The sequence below is a fragment of the Quercus lobata genome, chromosome 7, assembly GCF_001633185.2.
Source record: "Quercus lobata isolate SW786 chromosome 7, ValleyOak3.0 Primary Assembly, whole genome shotgun sequence".
Taxonomy (NCBI): Eukaryota; Viridiplantae; Streptophyta; class Magnoliopsida; order Fagales; family Fagaceae; genus Quercus; species Quercus lobata.
In genome coordinates this window covers 83,391-106,500 of record NC_044910.1, presented here as the reverse complement: position 1 = coordinate 106,500, position 23,110 = coordinate 83,391, and the positions used below count along the sequence as shown (strand labels likewise).

Here is a 23,110-nt window from a genome sequence, read left to right as displayed (position 1 = left end):
ATCATTAGTATATAGATCCAATACAATAGAGGTTATCTACCCATCTATTAAATGGGAGATTCTGGACGCGAAAGCAAAACTCACTTCAAAAGAGAACCTAACAGCGCACTTAAGCTAGGACGCTGAGTGACTTCAACAAAGAAGCTCCGGCAACCGGCCCTAGGGGATTACGCCTTTTAGACATAAAAAAATGGAGGCTTTAGCCTATATTATATATAGCATAGCTCTTAGAACCCTTTCCCTTTAGGTTAGAGGCACCTCAGCTCAACTTACAATACAAGAAAGGGCGATCCCTTTCGATCCCATACCCGAACCTAGCCTACTTTACTTATTTAGAACCTCCAATCGGTATGAGATACCCAGAATGGGGGTACTAGCATAGATACCTGACTCCTCGCCTTATAGTAAACCTTCTAATCTAATCGGAGAGGCCAAACGCCCAAGCAAAAGAACTTGTGGAGTTGAAATCAAACTAAAGGGATCCCGCTTAGTGACGTGGACAAACTGACCCCTTTAGGGAGGAAGGTCAACCCAATCTTTAACCCTGGGGGGAATTCCTTCCATACAAGATTTGGTAAAGACCAGACTTCTAGCCCATTACTTGGCAATGGATCCAAGGGGAAACCAACTCACTTATCGATCCCAGAGTGCGGTTAATCTGCTTATTCCAGCGAACAAAGAAAGCAACTCCATGGGGTTAAACCCCTAAATCAAAGGAAGGTGGACTTGGTTCGCTACAGGACAAGGGCTAAACTGGGATCATTACATCCCAAAGGTGGGAATAGAGAACTATTATCCGACAATCCCTACAATCCCTACTAAGGGGAGGTAAGCCCTACTCAGGTCAGAGACAAGCTTGATTCAGCTGGAAAAGAAAAAAAAAATACAACAAGAGAGTATATGCTAATTCCCCTAACACACGCGGAGAAGAGAGCGGAAATGCAAAAGCCAAAAATAGGAAATAATAGACTAGCGGTCTTTGATTACAGATCCATTTGGATAGTAAAAGAAGCGCATGAGGAAGAAGGGAATCAAGCCTGATAGTGCCAGCCATTAACTCCTGTTTACGTTTACCTTCCTTTTAGCCTGCCTGGAACTCCTGAATTCACTCTTTAACTAGAGGAAGCGCCTAAAAGAAAGTCTTTTTTGGAAACTTAGGCCGTCTACACCTATATTAGATAGCTTTAACAGGCCTTTTGACAAAAGAGAAATTGCCTTCTAGCCTCTTCTCTCTCTCATAATAGAAGAGAGCTACTACAGGGGAGGGGGAACTCTTTCTAAAGGAAGGAATGAAAGCAATCGAAAAAGGTCGCAGTCGTTAGGCCGAAAAGTGGAGAAGTAAGTAGGTCAATGCCAATTGAAAGCTAACTAGTTGTCCCTCTTCGATTTCGATGACAGGAAAGATCAGAGTTTTTGTTCATTTTCCCGTGTTTTTGGCTTGTTTTTAATTGGATTGGCAGGTTTGGAGTGGAGGATAAAGACTTAGATTGGTTCGTTTAAACCTGTTTTAGCCCTTTTTAGACTGAAAATCCTAATCCGCTGGAACGAATTGAAGGAAGAACTCCTTGCGTAGCTGGGTGGAAAAGTAAAGTGAAACCTTGCACACGGGCTTCCACTAAAAAGAGAGAGTTTCCAAAAGCCAACAGACGAGTGCCCTTACTGAAACCAAGCTTCCAACTTACAACTTGAAAGAAACATGATCTTTTCCAAGTAGCCTTCCTAACGAGTTCCCTACTTGAAGCCTGTGCTATCTCAGTTACCCGTCCGCATCGAAAGGAATATTTAGAGTTTCAAGGTTGTTAAACAATATTCATCGAGGGCGGAAGTGGAAGGCTATAGTGCACTTGATGAACACATTCCATATTTTAAATTAGTTAGCGAGGATCTAGCAGGTTAGTCATAATTTTCAAGAACTTCTTTATATGAATCTGGTTAGTAAATATCTATATGGGTCTGCTAACCCCTTTTAAATGGGCCATTTTGATGGTAGGACCAATGTGTACGCCCAAGGTGAAAGCTGTTAGCGCACACATGGGTTTTATTGCACACAAAAGATCTTCTTTCAAATTTTCCTCTTTTGGTTTGTGTATATCCAATCAGCTATCTTGAGGATGGTTATTTAGGCTTAGAGCACTCACATCATGAGTGCAAAATACAAAACGTTGTAAAATTTACATAATATGCCTAAAACTCACACGCATTAGACAGTGCATTGCATTGTTGTGTAAATATCCAAGCAACTGTGTATATTCACACAATTATTGTAGCTTTCTATCGTATTATTTTATTATTATTTTTTATTTTGGTTCGTCTCTCTCTCTCTCTCTCTCTCTACACAACTAAACTCCTCTCCTTCTCTTCTCCCTCTTCGTGCATTCTGCCTCAGCTCTCCCATCTCACTCATCTCAATTCCAATGATTCTTAGTTGCTTATTCTCTTCACCACAAACCAAGAATGATTTGAATACAAAATTGACTCAAAATCAACAAAAAATTAAAGCAAAATCAACAACAAAAATCAACCCAAAATCAATAGAAATTCAAACTAAATTCACAAAAAATGATAGTAGCATTTATCCTCAATGTAGAAAACTCATTTCACCTTAACCCTACTTCATCTTGACCTATTCCATCACAACCCAAAAAACCCATGTTTGAGTCGTGTGAGATCAAACGATAAACATAGAGAGAGAGTTGTTGTTGTGGCATGATGTACCCGTGATTCCTTAGAGTTGTTGCTGATCAAATTGAAAGAAAGAAGTTGGGTCTTGGTTGGGTCAGATCAAGAAGAGGATAGTGGTGGGTTTGATGGTGGGTCAAATTGAGAGAAAGGGAGGACAACTAGGGTTGTCCACCACTCGCCCAGACCCGAAGGCCCACTTGAACTTGATGCTCTCCACCCAATAATCGCTCGATCCAAGCGATAATTCGATCAGTCATGGGTTGTTGATGCCAGGACCTGATATTGTCGGTTTGAGTGGCGGTTTAGTTGTCTGAGAAAGTGATGAACTCGACCTACTGAAGACTTATTCTCTCCTCATCAGAAATCGCAAATTATAGTAAAAAATCTGGTAAGCTCGAATTCTAACTCCTCCTATCTGAGGAGATCTTAGCCAGATCTAACAAGATCTCGACCAGATCTCGCTAGATCCGAAGGATTATCGGCCATATCTCGTTAGATCCGGCCAGATTTGACGAGATCTAGCGAGATTTTGGCCAAAATCTAGAAAGATTTGCAAACTTGAAACCGACCAATACACACCTAAAATTGATAAAACTTGATCTAGCCAATCCGAAACTCCATTCGAGTTGGTTGTGGGTTAAAATTCCCCCCACCCAATACTGTTGGGTCGAGTCTGGGTTAGGCACAAGCTCGACCCAGCTCGACCCCTGGATAGCCCTAAGGATGATGATGGTGATGAAATTAAGTTGAGAGAAGAGAGATGTTTGAGATGAGGGAGTTAAGAGATGAGAGAACAAAGAGTTAGAGATGAGATACACATTTGAGAGAAGATAACTAGAGATGAGAGGAAATTGGAGAAAATAAAGGTAAAATAATAATAAATAAATAAATAAATAATGATTATTTAAATAGAATGGAGTGTAGAATAAATAATTTGATGTGGATGTTTTGTAAAAGTGGGTAAGTAAAAAAGAAAAAGAAAAGAAAAAGAAAAGCAAGCTCTTATGCTAAAACAGATAGAAAAATTTAGATAAATTGATGTGAATGCTCTTACTGGAAGAAATGAGAAAACCCTTAGGTAGGCCGTAAGGATCTCTTGATATTCAAGTATATCTTCCAACCCCTAAATTTCTCTTCAAAGCCTAATATATATATATATATATATATATATATATTACTCTAGTAAAATTATGTCACATATCATGGCACAATGAGACATTGCATACCAAAACCTAAATACTGATAGCCCGATTAATTTGTCAATTAGTAAAACAAAGCTTAGGAATAGGTCAAAATAATGTATCATCATAAGATAGACATTGTGGGGGATTGCCTAACACATTTCCTATGCTTTTTTTTAAAGGAAAAAACACATTTCCTATATTTAACTGAACTTCCAGACTCATGTTTCTAGTTTGAAACATGATTTTAACCTTTACTTAGGTTAGGAATCTTTGAGACCTTTGGTAATAAATTTTAAAATCAAATAGAGATAAATGAGTAATCACACTATAAAATTTTAATTATTGGTGACAAACATTTATACACGAATTTACCATAATAAGTTCCCCATATCCATAAAGTATATACATCCAAAAACATGTGTCGTCAAATCGTGAAGTCGATCCTGAAATCCAAAGAGGACACATGTATGTCTTTATGCATGTCTGTCTATATAAAATTATTGGAGGTTCGATATCGTCGCTTGGAAGTATTTTGTCTTAAAAGTGACATTTCAAAGATACATAAAAATATAAGCAACTATAATACTTTCTTTATCTTTATCTACTCATGAGTCTGTATTCCGCACATGGTGTGCAGGGCAGGCTGCTTGGACAGCGGTTGTTCTATGATGAATTACCCTAACCCGAAAAAGGTCATCTTATTAGTTGATTGACCCTTCAGCTTCAGGTGCATCATACCTATCTGGCTATCCATATTTCTACTAGTTGACAAATTAGCTGACTGGTCACTGTGTGTGTTTGTGTGCGTGACACAGAGAGAGTTAAAAGTTCTGAGTTGCACGTCTCATACGACAAGGTAACAGCAAATAAGAGCATATGACAGACTAGGAAAAGTCACCGAAGGAAAAATAAACATAATTTTCGGGGTCACAAAATGAACATTGACATGTGATTTCACTGAGGACATATTGGGAAAAGGGATCACAAAATATTCACTTTTGGCGTCAAAGAGCAATTCAACGGTCAGGTCACGCACTGACAAGGTTGAAATAGAAAAGCCAAAGTAGATTAAAAAGTAAGAAAAGGTGGAAGGGAAATAGTGAGCGTTTGGAGAGTGATTATTGCTGCGTTTTCATTCCACGTTTTGCCTTTTTTTTTTTTTTTTTTTTTTTTTTTTTTTTTTTTTTTTTTTTTTTTTGTCCGTAAACAGTAATCTCACATGGGTTCACTGTTTACATACTGTTCATCTACTGTTTACGCATTAAAAATATTAAAAATAGGTCCCACGATACTATTCACACATTTAAAAATTATTTTGCTACAGTACTTTCAGTTTTCAGTTTTCAGTTTCAGCAACAATAAGCTCAATCCAAACGGACCTTATATAATCACCCAAAGAAGATCCAAAGTGCCAAAAAGAAATTAGAGTTCCACTTCCACCGTCCACGGCCAAAGAATACTGGAATCCTATTTCATCTCCATCTTCTACCTTTAAACAAACATTTCGCGTGTCTTTCGGTTTCCACATTATTATTATTATGTACCGGATAGCATATGTTGTTCCAAACTCCTAAACAGTATCTTCACTCTCTCATTTCATTTTTCAACCTCTTTACCTTCCGTGCCTCTCTATAGTTTCAATTTAGAGAATAGTTTCACTCTCATCTCATCTTCTCATTTTCTTGATTCCATAGCTTTGTGTGCCTTTTATTTATTTATTTCCATCTACCTACCTTCTCAAGTTTTCAATCGAGCTCAATCTCTTTCTATTACCCTCTCCAGTCTTCACTTTCTTTCACTCCTGCCCATATATATACTCTTTTAGTTACTCCTTGTCACGTCTGCACATCTTTCTCTACATCATCTCTTTTGTCTCTCTTTATATAAAAAGTCAATTACAAAATATAGAGGATACATTTAAAAGAGTCCGACACAACTAGTTTATGTTCATGGTCATGGTTGTGTCCTTGGTGTTGGGGACTCTAGAGGCAAGGTTACGTGATGAGCAGCCACCACTAACTGAGGCACCACCAACTTTAACGATGGTGGAGTCAAATCGCTACACACATCGATCAATCGAGACACTGGTGGTAGTTTTAGCAGTGATCACTATTGTAGGTGTCATAGCAGGAATCATTGCCCGACTGTGCGGTGGAAGGCATGGGGAGAACGATATAGAAGGATGGGTAGAAAGGAGGTGTAGGAGTTGCATTGATGGTGGAGTTCCAGAGGAGCCAACGCCAGAAGCAGCAGCAGAAGCAAAAAAGTGAAAATGAACGACATAGAATAGAATAGAATACAAGTTAATGTACTAAGTTAATTTTGAGTGTGAAATATGATCGATGAGTCCTACTCCTGCACATCACAAACTTCAGCTGTCGTTTAGTTGTCTAAATCATCCAGTGTCTGATCAGAAAATGTGACGGGGATTATTAGCCCTTATCAGTTATCAGAGAGCTTTACCTCAATGAGGATTAGGAGAAAGCAACATTGTAGTGGTTCAGCTAGCATATATAATTGATATTAGTATTAGAAAGTAGAGCTAAATCATATGTGTACCTTACAACTCATCTTTTCTTCTATAATGAATTGGGTTTTCAGTTTTTTTTTTTCGATGAATATTTCACTTTTCTTTTTGTTAAGCCCTTCTAGTTTCACTACTGTAAAATTTATTTTTTTCACTAGGTAAGAACTTTCCAGCTTCTTTGTTTTCGCTAGTAATCTTTATTCTGCACATGCAAGATTAAACACAGGATTTCTCACCCACAATCCTGATTTTAAGAGAGTGAAAGTACTATTTGGGCTACAGCCCGTTGGCAACTGAAGTTCATTTCCCAGCAGACAGCTTTATGCATAATCTAGTGGAAAACTTTTGAAAAACCTCTTCAAAAGAAATATCACTTCGATTAGGATTCAATTACAATAGGAATAGTAGTTACAAATGATCTACTTACAAAATCTATGCATAGTCAGACTATCTATGTGGGTTTGGATAGCAATGGGTTTGCGTTGCTATCCGCGTCTGCATTTCCTTGAGTGGGTCCTGTGTATTGTTTACGGGACCTACAAGTATTTTTTTCAGCAAACATAACTTCTAACCTGGGTCCCATGATACTATTTACACATTGTAAAATTATTTTGCTACAGTATTTTCAATTTTTAGCAATAAACGGTATTCAAACAGATCATTGCACATTTGTAAACGATGCTAGTAGCCAAAGAATCTTTAAAATCTTCTCAAGTTAACTTCCTTTATGACTAACACGCCTGCAAAAAAACCAGAATCTTTTGCACTTTTAAGGATCTCCTTGAAGATTTGTTGTTGTGAATTCACTTAAAAGAATTTCTATGGTTTGAAAATAACCTCACAATCACTCTCTTTAGGATCAAGATGAGTTAGTTGTATCTCAGCATTTTGCAGTTTTGTGCAAGGAAGAGGTTTTCTCTATATTACTCTAGGATGACAACTTTTTTTTAATGCTTGAAAATTATGCAATGAGTGAGTAAATATTGGTTGGTTATAAAGCTAGAACAAATCCTTCTCCTTACAAAATTAGAATTCTGTTTTACACGATTTTGCTTAAGCGAGTAACAAGTGGACTTTCAGTTCTTTAATGTTTCACCCAGTTTCACTTAAGTGATATCTTGGAAATCTTAAATGTAGGCCTGTCTAACAAAACCGAAGACTTGACCCACCCAGCCAAACCGACCAAACCCGAATTGTCCGCCGTTCGACCCGACTACTTGGTGGTTGGCGGCAGGTTCCTGCCATCCCAAACCGATTCCGGTGGGCCGAGTGGTGAGTCTTCCTTCCAAAACCTGATCCACTCGACCCAACCGTGATATATGTTGACACCCCATTTTGCAACTTGTATTTGACCTTACATGGAGGGTAAAAGGGTAATTTCACCTTGGGCATATGCATCTTGATTTTGATCATTAGATCCTTAATCTCATTTCACCAAAATGATCTTGATATTGTAACGATCAAATCGGCTGGTCATAAGCCCAAATCGGACCATCAGATTGAAAGTTATCATCAAATTAAGTTCTAATGGCCGAGATACATTATCACAAATTGAGTCCGACTATATGTGATTATGAACAATTGATTTCAATTGGTTATAAGTACAATCAATTTGAAAACGATGATGTGTCATAATTTGATTGGTTAGGACTACATTTTATGGTAGGGTTGCACACACCTAATTAACTAGATAGTTAAACATTAATTATTTAATGAGTAATTTGTGCAATTATCTTTTAATTAGGATAAATTTGGATCCAATTAAGTCTAAAATGGGAGTGATTGGAGCAATTTAATGTTAATTGAGAGCTAATTTGGGACATATTAATGTTAATTGTGCTGAAACCATTTTCTAACAAATGACCTCTGCTCACCATTTCATCGATATCTCTCAGAATATTTTAAATCTGTGAATGAGGTTAATTTTCCCAAAAACTAGACATCTGGGGCTTTAATTTGAGCACAAGAATGAGACAATTTCGATTAGAATTGAGTCAGATGTGATTTTTCGAAGTTGGCTTTATAGGTTGTTACAGCAGCTACAGGAAAAACCGAACTTTACTTGCTCCTCACTCTCATCAATCTCCATTTTTAATGCACTAGATTTCCCCAATGGCTAAAATGAGGTCTAGGTTCAAGATTCTTTGTCAACCCTCATTAAATGACATTCTATTCATATTTCCTCCACCACTACTATATAAATCATCCCTCTCCTTCATTTCAAAGCACCCAAAAAAACCCTCTCTCTTCCCCTCTCTTGAGTTCTAGTGAAGTTGAATAGTCTTGTCATATTTTGGTTTTTCTGAGACTCAAGGTATTGAGTGAGACTCACTCTTCCTATCTTAGCTCTTCTTTTTCTCCCCCCTTAGAACCTCTACTAAGAGTCTCCTCCTCCATCATATAGATCTTGCATGAAGGTATAATCTCTTTCCCTAACTTGTTTTTTATGTTTCCATGATGAGAATTTAAGATTAAAGCATTATAGCAATTATTTAAATTCTCTTGAATATGTTTGAATGTTTTTAAATGTTCTTATGTGTTCTTCACATGTTATTGGTTGTTCATCACATGTTTATGCATAACACTAGTTTTAATCTTAAATCCATATCAAAAATATGAAAAACATGTTCATTTCATAATTCTTTCAAATCCTTGAATCTAGGATATCACCATCCACATGCATTCATTAGAATTTATTTTTCAATCCAAATGCAATGCTTAATAAATTGAATTAAGGTTTATCACATGCATACACATTAAATTCAACATGTAAATTGATTGAAATATTGGATGATGTGATATGAATGTTGGCTACCATAGTCTAGAAGGTGGGAAACTCGGAGACTATGTTACAAGGTGGGAAGGTGTTAGGCACCCACCTTACCTGGTAAAACTGGTCTTCTAGACTATGGTCTTCTAGAACACATAAGAACATTTAAGAACATTTAAACATATTAAAGGGAATTTAAATAATTATTATCATGCTTTAATCTTAAATTCTCATCATGGAAACATAAAAAACAAGTTAGGGAAATAGATTATACTTTCATGCAAGATCCATATGGTGGAGGATGAGACTCTTGGTAGAGGTCTTAAGGGTGGAGAAAAGAAGAGTTAGGAGAGGAAGAGTGAGTCTCACTCAATACCTTGAGTTTCAGGAAGACCAAGATATGACAAGACTACTTAACTTCACTAGAACTCAAGAGAAGGGAAAAGAGAGGTTTTTTTTTGTGTACTTTAAAATGAAGGAGAAGGGGGGTTTATATAGTAGTGGTGGAGGAAATATGAATAGAAGACCATTTAATGAGGGTTGACAAAGAATCATAAACCTAGACCTCATTTTAGCCATTGGGGAAATCTAATGCATTAAATGTGAAGATTGATGAGAGTGAGGAGTAAGCAAAGTTCGGTTTTCCCGTAGCTGCTGTAATAGCCTGTAGAGCCAATTTTGAAAAATCATATCTGACTCAATTCTGATCGGAATTGTCTCATTCTTATGCTCAAATTAAAGCCCCGGATGTCTAGTTTCTGGGAAAATTAACCTCATTCATTGATTCAAAATATTCTGAGAGATATCGATGAAATGGTGAGCAGAGGTCATTTGTTACAAAATGGTTTCAGCACAATTAACATTAATAGGTCCCAAATTAGCTCCTAATTAACACTAAATGGCTCCAATCACTCCCATTTTAGACTCAATTGGTTCCAAATTTATCCTAATTAAAAGATAATTGCACAAATTATTCATTGAATAATTAATGTTTAACTATCTAGTTAATTAGGTGTGTGCAACCCTACCATAAAATGTAGTCCTAACCAATCAAATTATGACAAATCATCATTCTCAAATTGATTATACTTATAACCAATTGAAATCAATTGTTCATAATCACATATAGTCGGACCCAATTTGTGATAATGCATCTCGACCATTAGAACTTAATTTGATGATAACTTTCAATCTGATGGTCCGATTAGGGCTTATGACCAGTCAATTTGATCATTACAATATCAAGATCATTTTAGTGAAATGAGATTAAGGATCTAATGATCAGAATCAAGATGCATATGCCCAAGGTGAAATTACCCTTTTACCTTCCATGTAAGGTTAAATACGGGTTGCAAAATGGGGTGTCAACAATATATAATTTGTAGTGCTCAGGGTTCTCAGTTCTCTCATTCTTTCTCCGTCTTAAGGCTCTCTCTCACTCTCTCAATCTCTCACTCTCCAAATTTATCCTAATTAAAAGATAATTGCACAAATTACTCATTGAATAATTAATGTTTAACTATCTAGTTAATTAGGTGTGTGCAACCCTACCATAAAATGTAGTCCTAACCAATCAAATTATGAAAAATCATCGTTCTCAAATTGATTATACTTATAACCAATTGAAATCAATTGTTCATAATCACATATAGTCGGACTCAATTTGTGATAATGCATCTCGACCATTAGAACTTAATTTGATGATAACTTTCAATCTGATGGTCCGATTAGGGTTTATGACCAGTCAATTTGATCATTACAATATCAAGATCATTTTGGTGAAATGAGATTAAGGATCTAATGATCAGAATCAAGATGCATATGCCCAAGGTGAAATTACCCTTTTACCTTCCATGTAAGGTTAAATACGGGTTGCAAAATGGGGTGTCAACAATATATAATTTGTAGTGCTCAGGGTTCTCATTTCTCTCATTCTTTCTCCGTCTTAAGGCTCTCTCTCACTCTCTCAATCTCTCAACATCTCCGATATGTGCCAATCCACACTAATATCTCAACATCGCCAAGCTTTCAACCTCCATCATCGTCGATCTACGTTGATCTCTCAACCTCCATCATCGCCAATCTGCGTTGATATCTCAACCTCCATCATCACCGATCTACGATTCTCTTCCATTCACCATCGTCGATCTGCAATCTCTGCTATTCACCATCTCCGATCTGCGAGTCAAGGTTGTGTTTTCAGTAATTTTCTTTTTATTTCTTTGTTCAGTCTCATACAAGTCCAGTTTCTATTTGTGTTCTTTGGATTTATGGGTTTTTTGTGTTTGGGTTTGTAGATCTGTTCTTCAGTGTAGATTTGTTTTTTCAAATTTTTGAAATTTGTGGTCTTTGATCTTTGTCTTTCGGTCAAAATTGGATTCGACCGCTGTGCACCCGAGCTTGATTCGACTCGACCCATGATTTTTCACAATCAGCAGCGAGTCTGCCACTCTGCCACCCGATTAGATCAGGTCGGTTATGGGTTGAGCACAAACCCAAACCGAACCGACTCATAGACATCCCTACTTAAATGTAGCCCTTGATAAAATTTTTACAATAACCAAGTACAGCCAATTTCAAATATTTAAATACAAACTTTGTCATGGAATCAGCCACACTTTAAAGCTTAACATATCGTAATAATCATTTCTAGGTTACTCATATAGCCCATTTTTTTAATCTCTTCACTTAAGCGAAGAGATAGATAGTGTTTGGATAGTAGTGAGTTTTTCCATAATAGGATTTCATTGGCAATTAGTACGATTAAGAGAGATAAAGTGAGCTATTTAAAGACATACAATTTTTTTTTTAAACTTAATACTTAAATGATATTGCTCCCTTGTCATTTCACTTTTCCACCTCACAATTCATATCTCTAAAAAAAGAACACTTTAACTATATGTTCAAACTATGTCAAAGACTAACATGCAATTCCCATTATGTCTAAATATTTTACTAATAATTCATAATATAATAGACAACATTGTATAGGTTTTTAAATAATATCACTTTTTTTAACTGATGCAAATTGAGAAAAATTTGGCCACACAATTCAACTTGGTTCCCGTTGAGAGAAAACAAAAATTGATAAGAATAAAAAGAGGAAAGCAAGCAAGTGAAAGAGAGATTTGTGAGTATGAATCTGTAAAATAAACAAAGTCGTATCTGTTGTATATATAGGTATATACATGGATTGTGAATGGTTTTATGAAACATTTTAACTCCCCATACGTACCTTTTGAAGGGTTATAACCCTATGGGTATAAATAGAGGTTAATCTCCCCAAAATAATAAGTTAACAAGAAACACAAGAAATCCTATGGGTATTCTCCAAAATTACTATTTGTAAAACCCAATAAACTTGGTTGTATCTTGGGGACAAGTTTATTGAAATCCTTTAGCAAGTTGCGTATGGGGACAAATATTGTCTAACGATAACATTCAATTGTGCTTTCAAGTCAATTACTAATTTCTATTTGCTTGATGTGTTCATTTGTTCTTTCACAATTACTCCTTAATTTGGTAAAATCCCCAATAGTATCTAGATGAGTGATAGGGGTATTTTTGACTAAGGTTCAATAATCCTAGACACACCATGCAAAGGAAACCGACGACACCTACGGGCCTGTCAATCCCACAAAAGCAGACAGAGGATCCAAAACGATGACATGAAAAGCGATGAAATCACACTAAAACCTTTGGGATGAAAGGCCGATGGGGTGAATGAAAGGGCGACAGGGTAAATAAAGAAGCCGATGAGTCCAGCGTGGCTTTACTTGATCCTCACGAATATTTATATATGGAAATGTCTTGCGTATCACGCACAAAAACCCTACTACTCACTCATATCTCTCTCGTATGGAAAGGCACCCTAAAATCTCGGAAACTCTAATATCAGATCTTCCCTACAAGGAAAAATCCCCGCTCTTAAGGGTTCTCGGTTCACTACTCACCATTATATAAGCACAAGACCTCCTCTTTTCTCAGATACGCAGGAAATCTCTAGTTCTCTCACTATAGAGTTTTTAGAGATTTCTCATTCACTAACTTGATTTTCGGAGGGTTTTTGGCTGATATGTCTTCTGTTTGGTCCATTTATTCTTATTCCAAAGGCACCTATTGGAGCAATTTGGAACTAACAATTCACTGATGATTTCAACACATCATCAATGAGGAAAAATAGATTTTTTTTTCCCCCTAGAAGATAGGTCGACCCACTTGAACCATGGGTCAACCTGACTGTCCATTTAAGTGAGTCGGGTTTAATTTAATCCGTTTTTTCAGTGGTCTAAAATATCCTTAATTTTTCTTTCTATTTTGGTTCCGAGGGGCAGGGACCACTTATTAATGATGGGAAATAAAATCATAATGGCTTGAGTTAGGCACGAATTTTGGCACATCATACATGGTCGCCAAAGTCGGTGAAACATCATAATGCGCAGAGAATTCTTCAACCATTGCACTGAAAGTAACGTACAAAATCTGACCGTTGCTTTCCAAAAGCTATTCCTTTCTCTAATTGATTTTTCAAAAGCTTTCAAAAACTAATCGTTGCAAATTCTTTTCTCATAAAGATAAGGTATGGGCTAGGACACAATTTTTTACTATTATTATTATTATTTAAAAAAAAAAAAAATTCTTTAGCTTATGTTTCATGAAAAAACAAAACAGAGAACACATACATGAATAAATCCCAAAACAGAGCAGGGAAGGAACCTAAACAGGGGCACCTAAAACTAAAAGTTACAAAGGAACTAGCAGCACAATAAATCAAAGCAAAACAAAAGCAGCACACCATTGCAGCATTAAAATGACAGCACTTAGCACTGCACCACAGGGCTGCCTAAGATCAAACCACAACAAATGGTAGCATTTAAAGTTCACTTCTAGAACTTTTTTTGAAATACCAGCCGAGCTTTAACATCCTTGATAATGCTTTCTCTTGATCTGTTCTTCGGTCCACATTGTTCCTTCATGAACCATGGCATTCCTTTGAAGTTGACCACTAACCAAGTTTGCATGCTATATGTCTCTCATTCCCTTCCCTTTTAAATGTCTAATATCCCAACTTCCCAAGCAACAAATCTTCTCACACAAATTTAATTTCCTTTAAAAAAAAAAAAACTGAAATCAATAATGAGGGAGACAATTTATATGCATTATTAGTTTCCCTAGACCCAATTTCACAACAGTTCCATTTATCCTCATTTTGTTTTGCATGAGTGGTAAGACGCCAAAACGTGGCGAGAATATGATTATTTTGCCAAAAGCCAAAAAAGCAGTTCATCCAATTCAGCAATATTTAAGGGTGTTAGAATGTATGTCTAAGCCCGTTGTATTGTTTAAAAATTAGGTTCAATGTTCTGTTGTTCTAGTGTAACTATAACAATGTCGTTCTCAAAAAAAAAAAAAAAAAAAAAAAAAAAAAGTAATTTTGTACTATTTTACCTAAGTCGTTATGCTATATAAAGGCCCTCTAGCATAGTTAATACGTGAAATCGTGAATTTCAATAATTACATTTATATTTAAATGATGAGTCCGGTTAATGTGTGTCCTAAAAGTATACATTAGTTATCCATTTTTAAAAACATTTTATGAAGAATTGAAAAACTTGTAAAAAAGTTGGTAATTTTTTCATTTTTCTATAAAAAATTTCATAAAATAGTTTTCTAATGTATGTCTTAAGGGCACATATTAGTAAAACCCTTACATGATATCAGAGTTACAGTCTTGAGAACTTTTATTTGTCATCTTTCACCATTGTTTTCCATTTATGCTCCGGTTTTAAAGTGCTTATTTTGTAGTAAAATATTTGGTCAAAAGTAAAATATTTTTAGTGAACCAAATCAACCTAAGCAAATTTATGTAAAATATTTTACACTTAAAATTTTGGTAAAACATTTTACATTTGCTCACTCCCTCACACCCTGATACTTATCACTCTTTTCACTCCCATAGTCGCTTTACGCTCAAACTCTCCCATCAATCACTGACTCCAAGGTTTGAGGCACCATTGGCTAGCCCCAGCTTCCACCGGCATTGCCCATCATCGGCTCTCTCTCCCTTTTCTCTTACCCATCTCGCACAGAATAAGAAAGTCATGAGGAGGGCTTCTTGGTGGGGAGTTGTGATGCCGGTGGTGGTCTTGGAAACTTTCCAGCATAACCTGGATAGCGGCGATCAAAGGAAGGTGCTATGGTGGAGATCTAAAATTGGTTTTATTTCGTGGGTTTTGATTTGTCTGAAATGGAGACCTGGGTTGATGTTGATGGTAGATCGCAGTTCCGTTTTGTTTTTGTAGGTTGTCTCTATGGTGGATGGTGGCCAAGCTCCTCCGATTTGAGTTTTTGGCTTGGTGGGTTTTTGGGTTTTCAATATGGGTTTGTGAGTTTTTTTGGCTTTCTTTTGGGTGGTTTGGTAGGATTTGTGGTTTAATGCTCATATGTTGTTGGTTGTTGGTGGTTTGTGCTCAAATTTGTGGGTTAATGGTGTAATGGGCCTTTTTGGTTATATCGGGTTAGGTTGCCGCCTACGATACTGGGCCCAAATATTTTGAGTAAGGGAGTTAAGACTGGTCTAGCTGCAACTCACTTTGGTCTGACTTGTACGCAAATTATGCCTCGTTCGCCAAGAGCGCGCTTACGGCAGATAGAGCTATTTTAGATGAGTCGTGGCAGACAGATATGATAATAATAAGACAAAAGAAAGTACTTTGACTTCTTAATTAAAGTGAATAGATAATCCCTAATCAATAAAAGATAATCATAGTTTAACAACAATTACTTTTATAAAGAAAGTAAGGAGAATAAGTGGGTAGTATATGGGTTATTCAAAAGAAGAAAGAAATCAGATCAGATCTGATCTGCGGGACCAAAACCAGAGAGGGAAGAATGTCTCCTCTTAACGTGAATAATCTCCCAGGGAAATCTTGCTGTGGAAATTAATCACTTTGAGGGAAATGGACCTGAATGGTTGGTGCACAAGAGAATTCTTTGTTCCTGGCAGAGAGCAGGACTTTGAGAGGGAGAGAGAGAATCAACATATTGGTGCATGCCTGCCACTTATACTCTCTATCTTTTTCTTTCATTCTCTTCTAATATTCACCTTTCTTATATTTTTTTTCTTTTTTCTCTTTTTCTCAATACTTGTTTTCTATTCCTCGGCTTTTCAAGTTTCTATACCGTGATCTTGGTGTCCTGTACACGACAAGGGTCTCTTTTTATAGTACCTGCCGTGATCGGGTTTTACTATTTTAGCCCTTAGCCACCTTTGTCTGGTCTGGGTGTACTTGCCGACCACCACTGGTTTGTTTGTGTACCATTCCCCATCACCAGATAAAAGAAAACTATTTTGTTTGTTTGTCTGCCGTGGCACCCTTCCCTGCTATGGTGTGAGTGCCTTCTTTCTCCTTATCCCTCATGGCATGCACCTAGTGGTTCCAACTCAGTTTTGCTTCTTTTGGGTGATATGTCATCTCAACAAGACACTTCCCCAAAAAGACCTCGAGCAGGAATCTCAGAATAGGTTTTTTCCTTCTCCCCATTGCCAAACCATGCCCTCTTACCTCTGACCCATGACCTTACTGTGTCCTGTATTGGCTGGGTATAGGCTGGTGATGTCTGGGTCTTGCGCGTGCTTCTCTTCCATGTATGTCCAAAATCTGTCTGCTGCTCATGTGTTCATCGTGGTTGGCTTGCAAAGTTTGCCATCCGTTTTTTGACTATTTTCTGGTTCTCCTTTATTTTATGTCTTGTCCCACTTAGGGCCTGGGCCTTGCTTGACGGTGAGCTTTGCCTTTCTTCAGCCCACCCTTTTTCCTACTATTATCTTCTGCCATACAACTTTATCATTCTTGCTGCGAAATTGTTTACCTCAATCCTGCTGGGCCTCTTTGGATCTGCCATTTATTCTTCTCCCAATGATCCAGTATGACCATTGATTCTTTTATTACATCACTAGCGGGCTCCTGTGTCCCATTTGTTTTCTCTTGGGCGTCCCTAACCCATTTGCTTTCCTTGGGCTTACTTGGTTCTTTTTTTAACTTTGCATTCCCATGGGCTTTTACTGAATTCTTTGGGCCTCCCCAGCCCAATTACATTATCCCTCATCCTTGGGGCTCATGGAATTGCCATCAACCCCGTACTTTCTTTGCTTTCATTACTTTGGGCCTACCGTGACCCATTATTACTTTTCCACATCATATATTGCCCATGGTTTGTTTGTTTGTTTGTTTTTTTTTTTTTTTTTTGGGCCTCCTTAAAGCTCATTTGCCTCCTCAAGGTCCATTTGTTTATCTCATGGGCCTATGATCCATTATTCCTGCTGTTTGGGCTTAATGGGTTCTCTATCCATTTACCAACTCTTTTCTGTTCGCATTGTTGGGCTTCTCCTTTCCACTTGGACTTTCAAAATGGCCATCAACAAATGGTCAGATTTTTAGGTGGTGTTTGTCTTTTTCCTCTCTTCCAGATCTAGTTTTTGGGGTGGTTGGTGGTGGTTTAATGGTTTATGCTCATTTTGAGGTGGCTGTTGGTGGTTTTTACTCATTTGGGGTGGTTGGTGGTGGCTTGCATCTTCATGTGTTTTGTCATTCCAAACACTTGAAAATATTTTACAGTAAAATTTTTATATGTAAAATATTTCATATTTGAAAATATTTTATATCAAAACAATCGAAGCGTTAATGTTATCCACTTGAAAAGGCACATTGATTTTTACAATTTTCATTCAACTTATTGCCTTTATTTAATTTTAAAATCAATTCATCTTTTAAAAATTCGACCTTACTTAATTTTTCTTCGAATTTTTTTAGCAATTTTATGATATTTAAGACAATAAGAAGTTTACAATGAGACTTAAGGATCACACCCAAGAAATTTAATCTTACACATAGTAACTCTGATAACAGTTTGAAAAGTAACTTTAGACCCCTTGGTTGATTTTATAGCATAATTAATCAATTTAACAAATTAGCCAATTATGTAGTCCAATTATGGCTAGTTTAAATGGAGGGAGAGTAGAGTAGAGTGGAGTTGGCTGAAAATTGCAACCAATTTCTGGCCAGCTCTACTCTATTCTACTCTCTTCTCTCCCCCTCCATCCAAATTAGCTATTAATATTGGTTAAAACTGGACACATCCTAAGGAAAAACATTATAACAGTTCCCAAACCCCAAGAAGAAAATCAATAATATAATTGAAGTTTTACAATCTAAATGATATTCATGATTCTAAACTCTACCAGTAGAAAACTTATTAATGTGACTCCGCGATCAACTCTAAATCACTTGGACTCTTTCATCTTGAAATACTTTCATGAATTGCATTCGTGACTCAAAAAACCACATTGAAGATTTCGACCCCCACATCAAACACACTAGTAGAGCATGTCTTCGGCCTCACTAATTAGTAACATTGTCTTGAGATTTACTTTTTGCATTCACGAGTTATGGTGAAAATAGAGGTTCAATGTTTCTTAAACTTGGTACACGACAATCCTCACAAAAATCTCTTAATGAGTGAATTATAACGAACCTTTTAAATAGATATGCATGTAGGACATGTCTTCCAAGTCAATTTTTGTCTTATTTAAAACTTCTTAGAATCAAGATTCATGTATCTTGATTAAGTGAGCCTCGTTCAAGAGTGTGTTGAGAGGTCAGATTTGATTGATCAAGGCACAATCGAAGGGCAATCGAGATTACAAAATACACCTTCTTTTGAGTTGGATTTGGACACTTGATCTTGACCTTATGATTGAACATTATAACTCAAACATGAATACAAGTCATGCAAATTTTGGGCCTCTATTATTGTTGTTGTTGTTGCTTTTTTTAATTATAATTTTTTTATAATAATTAATTTTTTATTTTTAGATCTTTCTTAATTTGTTCTATGTTAACACTCATGCTATTTCTTTCAATGCAAAATGGGCAAGAAAATGATTAACTTGTCAAAATGTGTGTGGGTCTAATAGATGGGACTGGAATAGTGGGAGATATGGGTTTGGGATCCTCTCTTTTGACTTCCTTAAAGTGGCAGCTTAGGTTTAGGAGATCTAAGAAGACTCGCACACACGAGTGACCTAGATGCTTTTCTTTTTTTTTGGTCTTAATTGTGGTGAACTTGAATGTGTGATTAGGTTTATTATGAAAATATTGTGGTCATTTGTTGTATTTGTAGCTTTATTGTATAAACTTATTGCTATCTAGACTGTTTCCATAAGCATTACTACTAGTACTACATTTATCTTACTCTTTTTATTTTTTATTTTTATAAAACACTTATCTTACTTAATATATACGCAAACTTGTATAAAGTTTTTACAACATAGATTAATTTCTATACAAGTTAGCATTGCTTTTTTGATGAATATATTGAAAAAAATAAGAGGAGAGATGTAAGGAGGCCAAGCCCATGGAATACTTTAACTCTTAGGATCGCATTTATGAAGTCATCATCCAAATTCCTCCTTGATGATTTGGGAGAATACCTAAGTTTTTCTTTAACTAATAAATATGTTGAAGAAGAATAAAAATAGATGAAAAAGGTCCCCTAAGCGTAAATCTCAAGTCTACCCCCATCACTACTCAATTTGTGAGGGGGAAAAAAAAATCTCTTAGACATTAATAAAGAAAGAATTATTTATTCTTATTTCTCTTTTGAAGTCATCAAGAGAAGTTATATACTGTATTAAATAAAATAAACAATTAGTTTACAAATTTAAAATGATTGATTTGATGTTTAAAGTTGGGATTAAAAAGAAAAAATGGTTAGGATTGTATTTTGCTTGGAGGAATTAAAATGGTCTATAGTAAAAAAAAAGAAAAAAAGAAAAAAGAAGAAGCTAAAAATAAAGAAAGATTCGATAAGGGCGCCTAAGAATAGGGTGACGTGGCAGTCAACTTAAGCTCTGTCTCACATACTCCGCGTTCAAACCGCGTCTTTTTTGTCCTAAACTAAATTGAAAATACACAGTACACAACACACCTCATATCATATCTCTTCTTCTCTCGTAGAAAAGAAAATCAGAAAACAAAGAGAAACAAAAAGAAGAAAGCCAAATAAATTTTTTTTTTTTTTTTTTGAAAGGAAAGAATTGAAAATGGCAGACCAACTCACCGACGACCAGATCTCTGAGTTCAAGGAGGCTTTCAGCTTGTTCGACAAGGATGGCGACGGTCCGATTCTCTCTCTCTCTCTCTGATTATTATTAATTATCAGATCTAGTTCTTTGATAGATCAACGTTTTTTTCCGCCTTCCATGTTTTTTTCAATAATAGCTGCGTCGTTGATTTAGATGATCATTTCTGGGTTACTAGACAATTTAATTATTATTTCCCCTTTTTATCTGATTTGGACCGTATTTGTTGTTTCACCGTTCCCTTGCTTGCTGGGAAGTAAGAGATTGACTGAATCTCAGATTTGTTTATTTTTTGGAAATTGCCATAAAAAATTACCAAAAAATCTTGAATCATTTCTATCACCAGAGTGCTCAATTGTGTGTTTATTTTATAAAGGAAACAACCTTAACCTTGGAAAAGTATATGTGTGTTCAATTGTGGTGATATTGTTAGCTGATTTGATTTTTTTTTTTTTAAATTTATTTGATTTTTTTTTTATTTTTTTAGATTCTCATCGAGAAATTGTGAGATATATATAATTTTTTAATAAAAATTATTTTAACTGTTATATGATTATTTGTCTGGACACTCTAATGTAATTTGTGCATTTGTTTTGCATGACTCAATGTTTTGAAGACCATGTTACTATAGGAGCATAAGATCTGCCATTGTAGATCATAAGTTTGTTCCTATGTATTGAAATTGTTGGTGTATTTTTTAATTGATAGATAAATTAGCAGTGCATAGAGATTCTGAAGCAACTGGAATTTAATTTTTATTTAGTGTGATTGCTAATGTTTTCATTTCCAACATGAGCACACACTCACAAGTCACAACTCTTGAACTTCATTCATCATCTTTCATTGTTTTGGTGTATCTGTCAGGCAAATTATTTGATTTTGTGCAATTTTGTGTAATTAGTCTGGGTAGCAAACATGTTTTCAGTGATCATTACATTAGCGTTAGCAACGAGATGGGCCAAAATTGTGGTTGTTCCTTGAGATAAAGAATATGTTTCTTCAAGTCCACGGATTTTTAAATATGTTTTTCCACTTCTGCTTTGTTTGCTTGTTAAATTTGGGTTTTGATAGAGATTGAAAATGATTGTAATGTTTTGGATGTAGTCTGTGTGTAGTTAATTGGCAAGTTTTAACCTATGTAGACTTAGTGTTTGTTCCTCTAACCGGAATAGATGGGAATTAAGGGCTGATTTTAATAATTTGAAATGCAGGTTGCATCACTACTAAGGAGCTTGGGACTGTGATGAGGTCATTGGGCCAGAACCCAACTGAGGCAGAGCTCCAGGACATGATCAATGAAGTTGATGCTGATGGTAATGGAACTATTGATTTCCCTGAGTTTCTAAACCTCATGGCTAGGAAGATGAAGGACACTGACTCAGAGGAGGAACTTAAAGAAGCCTTCCGAGTTTTTGACAAGGATCAAAATGGGTTCATCTCTGCTGCTGAGTTGCGCCATGTGATGACCAACCTTGGGGAGAAGCTCACCGATGAAGAAGTTGATGAGATGATCCGGGAGGCTGATGTTGATGGTGATGGCCAGATAAATTACGAGGAGTTTGTCAAGGTGATGATGGCCAAGTGATGAATCTGCCTTCGTTACTAAAACCTTAATGAAAAATATCTTTATTAAAAAAAAAAAGGGGAGAACAGGGTTGACTATTATGGGACTTAGTTTCCTTCTCTTAATTTTCAGTTGATGGGTTTTCAAATCAAGCCTTTACAAGAAGTAGTAGTATGTTCTGCTGGTGGTGTTGGTCGAAGAATTAGAATCCTCTATGTTCATCCTTAGTGTGTCTTGTGACAAAGTGTCTTGGCAGTTTTATTTTATTTTTATTTTTCCTGGTCTCTTGTGAACATGAACTACCTGGGAGAATTCGATGTTCTATGTTGATTGGATGACTCATTTTATTGGCAACCTATTTCTTAATGCTCTTTACTGTGTTCGAAGGCAAGTCTGCATAAGAATATATCTGTTTTGTGATGTGATGTTGTTAACCATACCATTCTAATGCACTTTAAGATTGCAGGGGAACCAAATAATCCTGGCTTAGGAGGTAGGACCATGGATTTGTGTTGCCTGATCATAAAGAGATTTGCATTCAGGGACATCATAAAATTTTATTGAAATTTTTTTTTTATCTCATGTGCATGAAAAATGAACACAAAGGAGTCTAAAGAGAATTATGTACGACTCTGAAAAATTAGTGATGGAGTTGGAAAGACAGTTTGAGAAAGAAGAATTCTTCCTAGCAATTAAAAGTGTGAATCGAGACAAAGCCTTGGGCTTCAATAGATATTCTAGCCTCGGTTGATTTATATTCTTGATTGCATCGCGTATGAAATATTTGGGCTTACAATTGGGGGGATATTCCAATGAAATATGGAGATGGTTCTTGAAGAAAAGAGCATAAATCATGTTTAGTGTCAATCAATGTTATTAATTTCATTTCAGATTGTCTAGCGGAATGAAATATTTTGGTACTGATGTATTTCAGCGTACCGTTTTAAGGTGTTTCAGGATTCTTAAAAAAAACTAAAATATATATATAATTTTTTTTTCTTACTTATTATTATAATAAATTAATGCCCTCACATTGTGTGATAAAGAAAATTCCACACCTACACTCTGTATTCAATGTATTTCAATAGGCGAGTAGATACTAAGAGTATTAGAACCCTATCTTCCATATGCCGTATGTTAGTATATTTTAGCATTAAGGCACTAAAACAACCCATTACCCGGTCTTCCAATTCCAAAAAATTTTACAATTGTGCTACAATACCATCATAAATTTATGATG

The 23,110-nt window shown here is 36.0% G+C and overlaps 1 protein-coding gene across 1 annotated transcript; it reads left to right on the top strand.

Moving 5' to 3' along the window:
• The first annotated feature begins 20,133 nt into the window (after positions 1 to 20,133).
• On the top strand, positions 20,134 to 22,261 carry LOC115953235 (calmodulin-7). Its single transcript, XM_031070770.1, has 2 exons — positions 20,134 to 20,343; positions 21,518 to 22,261. The coding sequence occupies exons 1-2, from the start codon at positions 20,268 to 20,270 to the stop codon at positions 21,889 to 21,891; spliced, it is 450 nt and encodes a 149-aa protein (XP_030926630.1). The 5' UTR covers positions 20,134 to 20,267; the 3' UTR covers positions 21,892 to 22,261.
• The last annotated feature ends 849 nt before the right edge of the window (positions 22,262 to 23,110 follow it).

What these genes read in the sequence shown, in the direction of transcription:
- LOC115953235 (XM_031070770.1), top strand. Translation starts at nt 20,268, where the DNA reads ATGGCAGACCAACTCACCGACGACCAGATCTCTGAGTTCAAGGAGGCT. An exon ending in GTTCGACAAGGATGGCGACG is followed by an intron (nt 20,344 to 21,517) that starts GTCCGATTCTCT and finishes TTTGAAATGCAG; the next exon opens with GTTGCATCACTACTAAGGAG.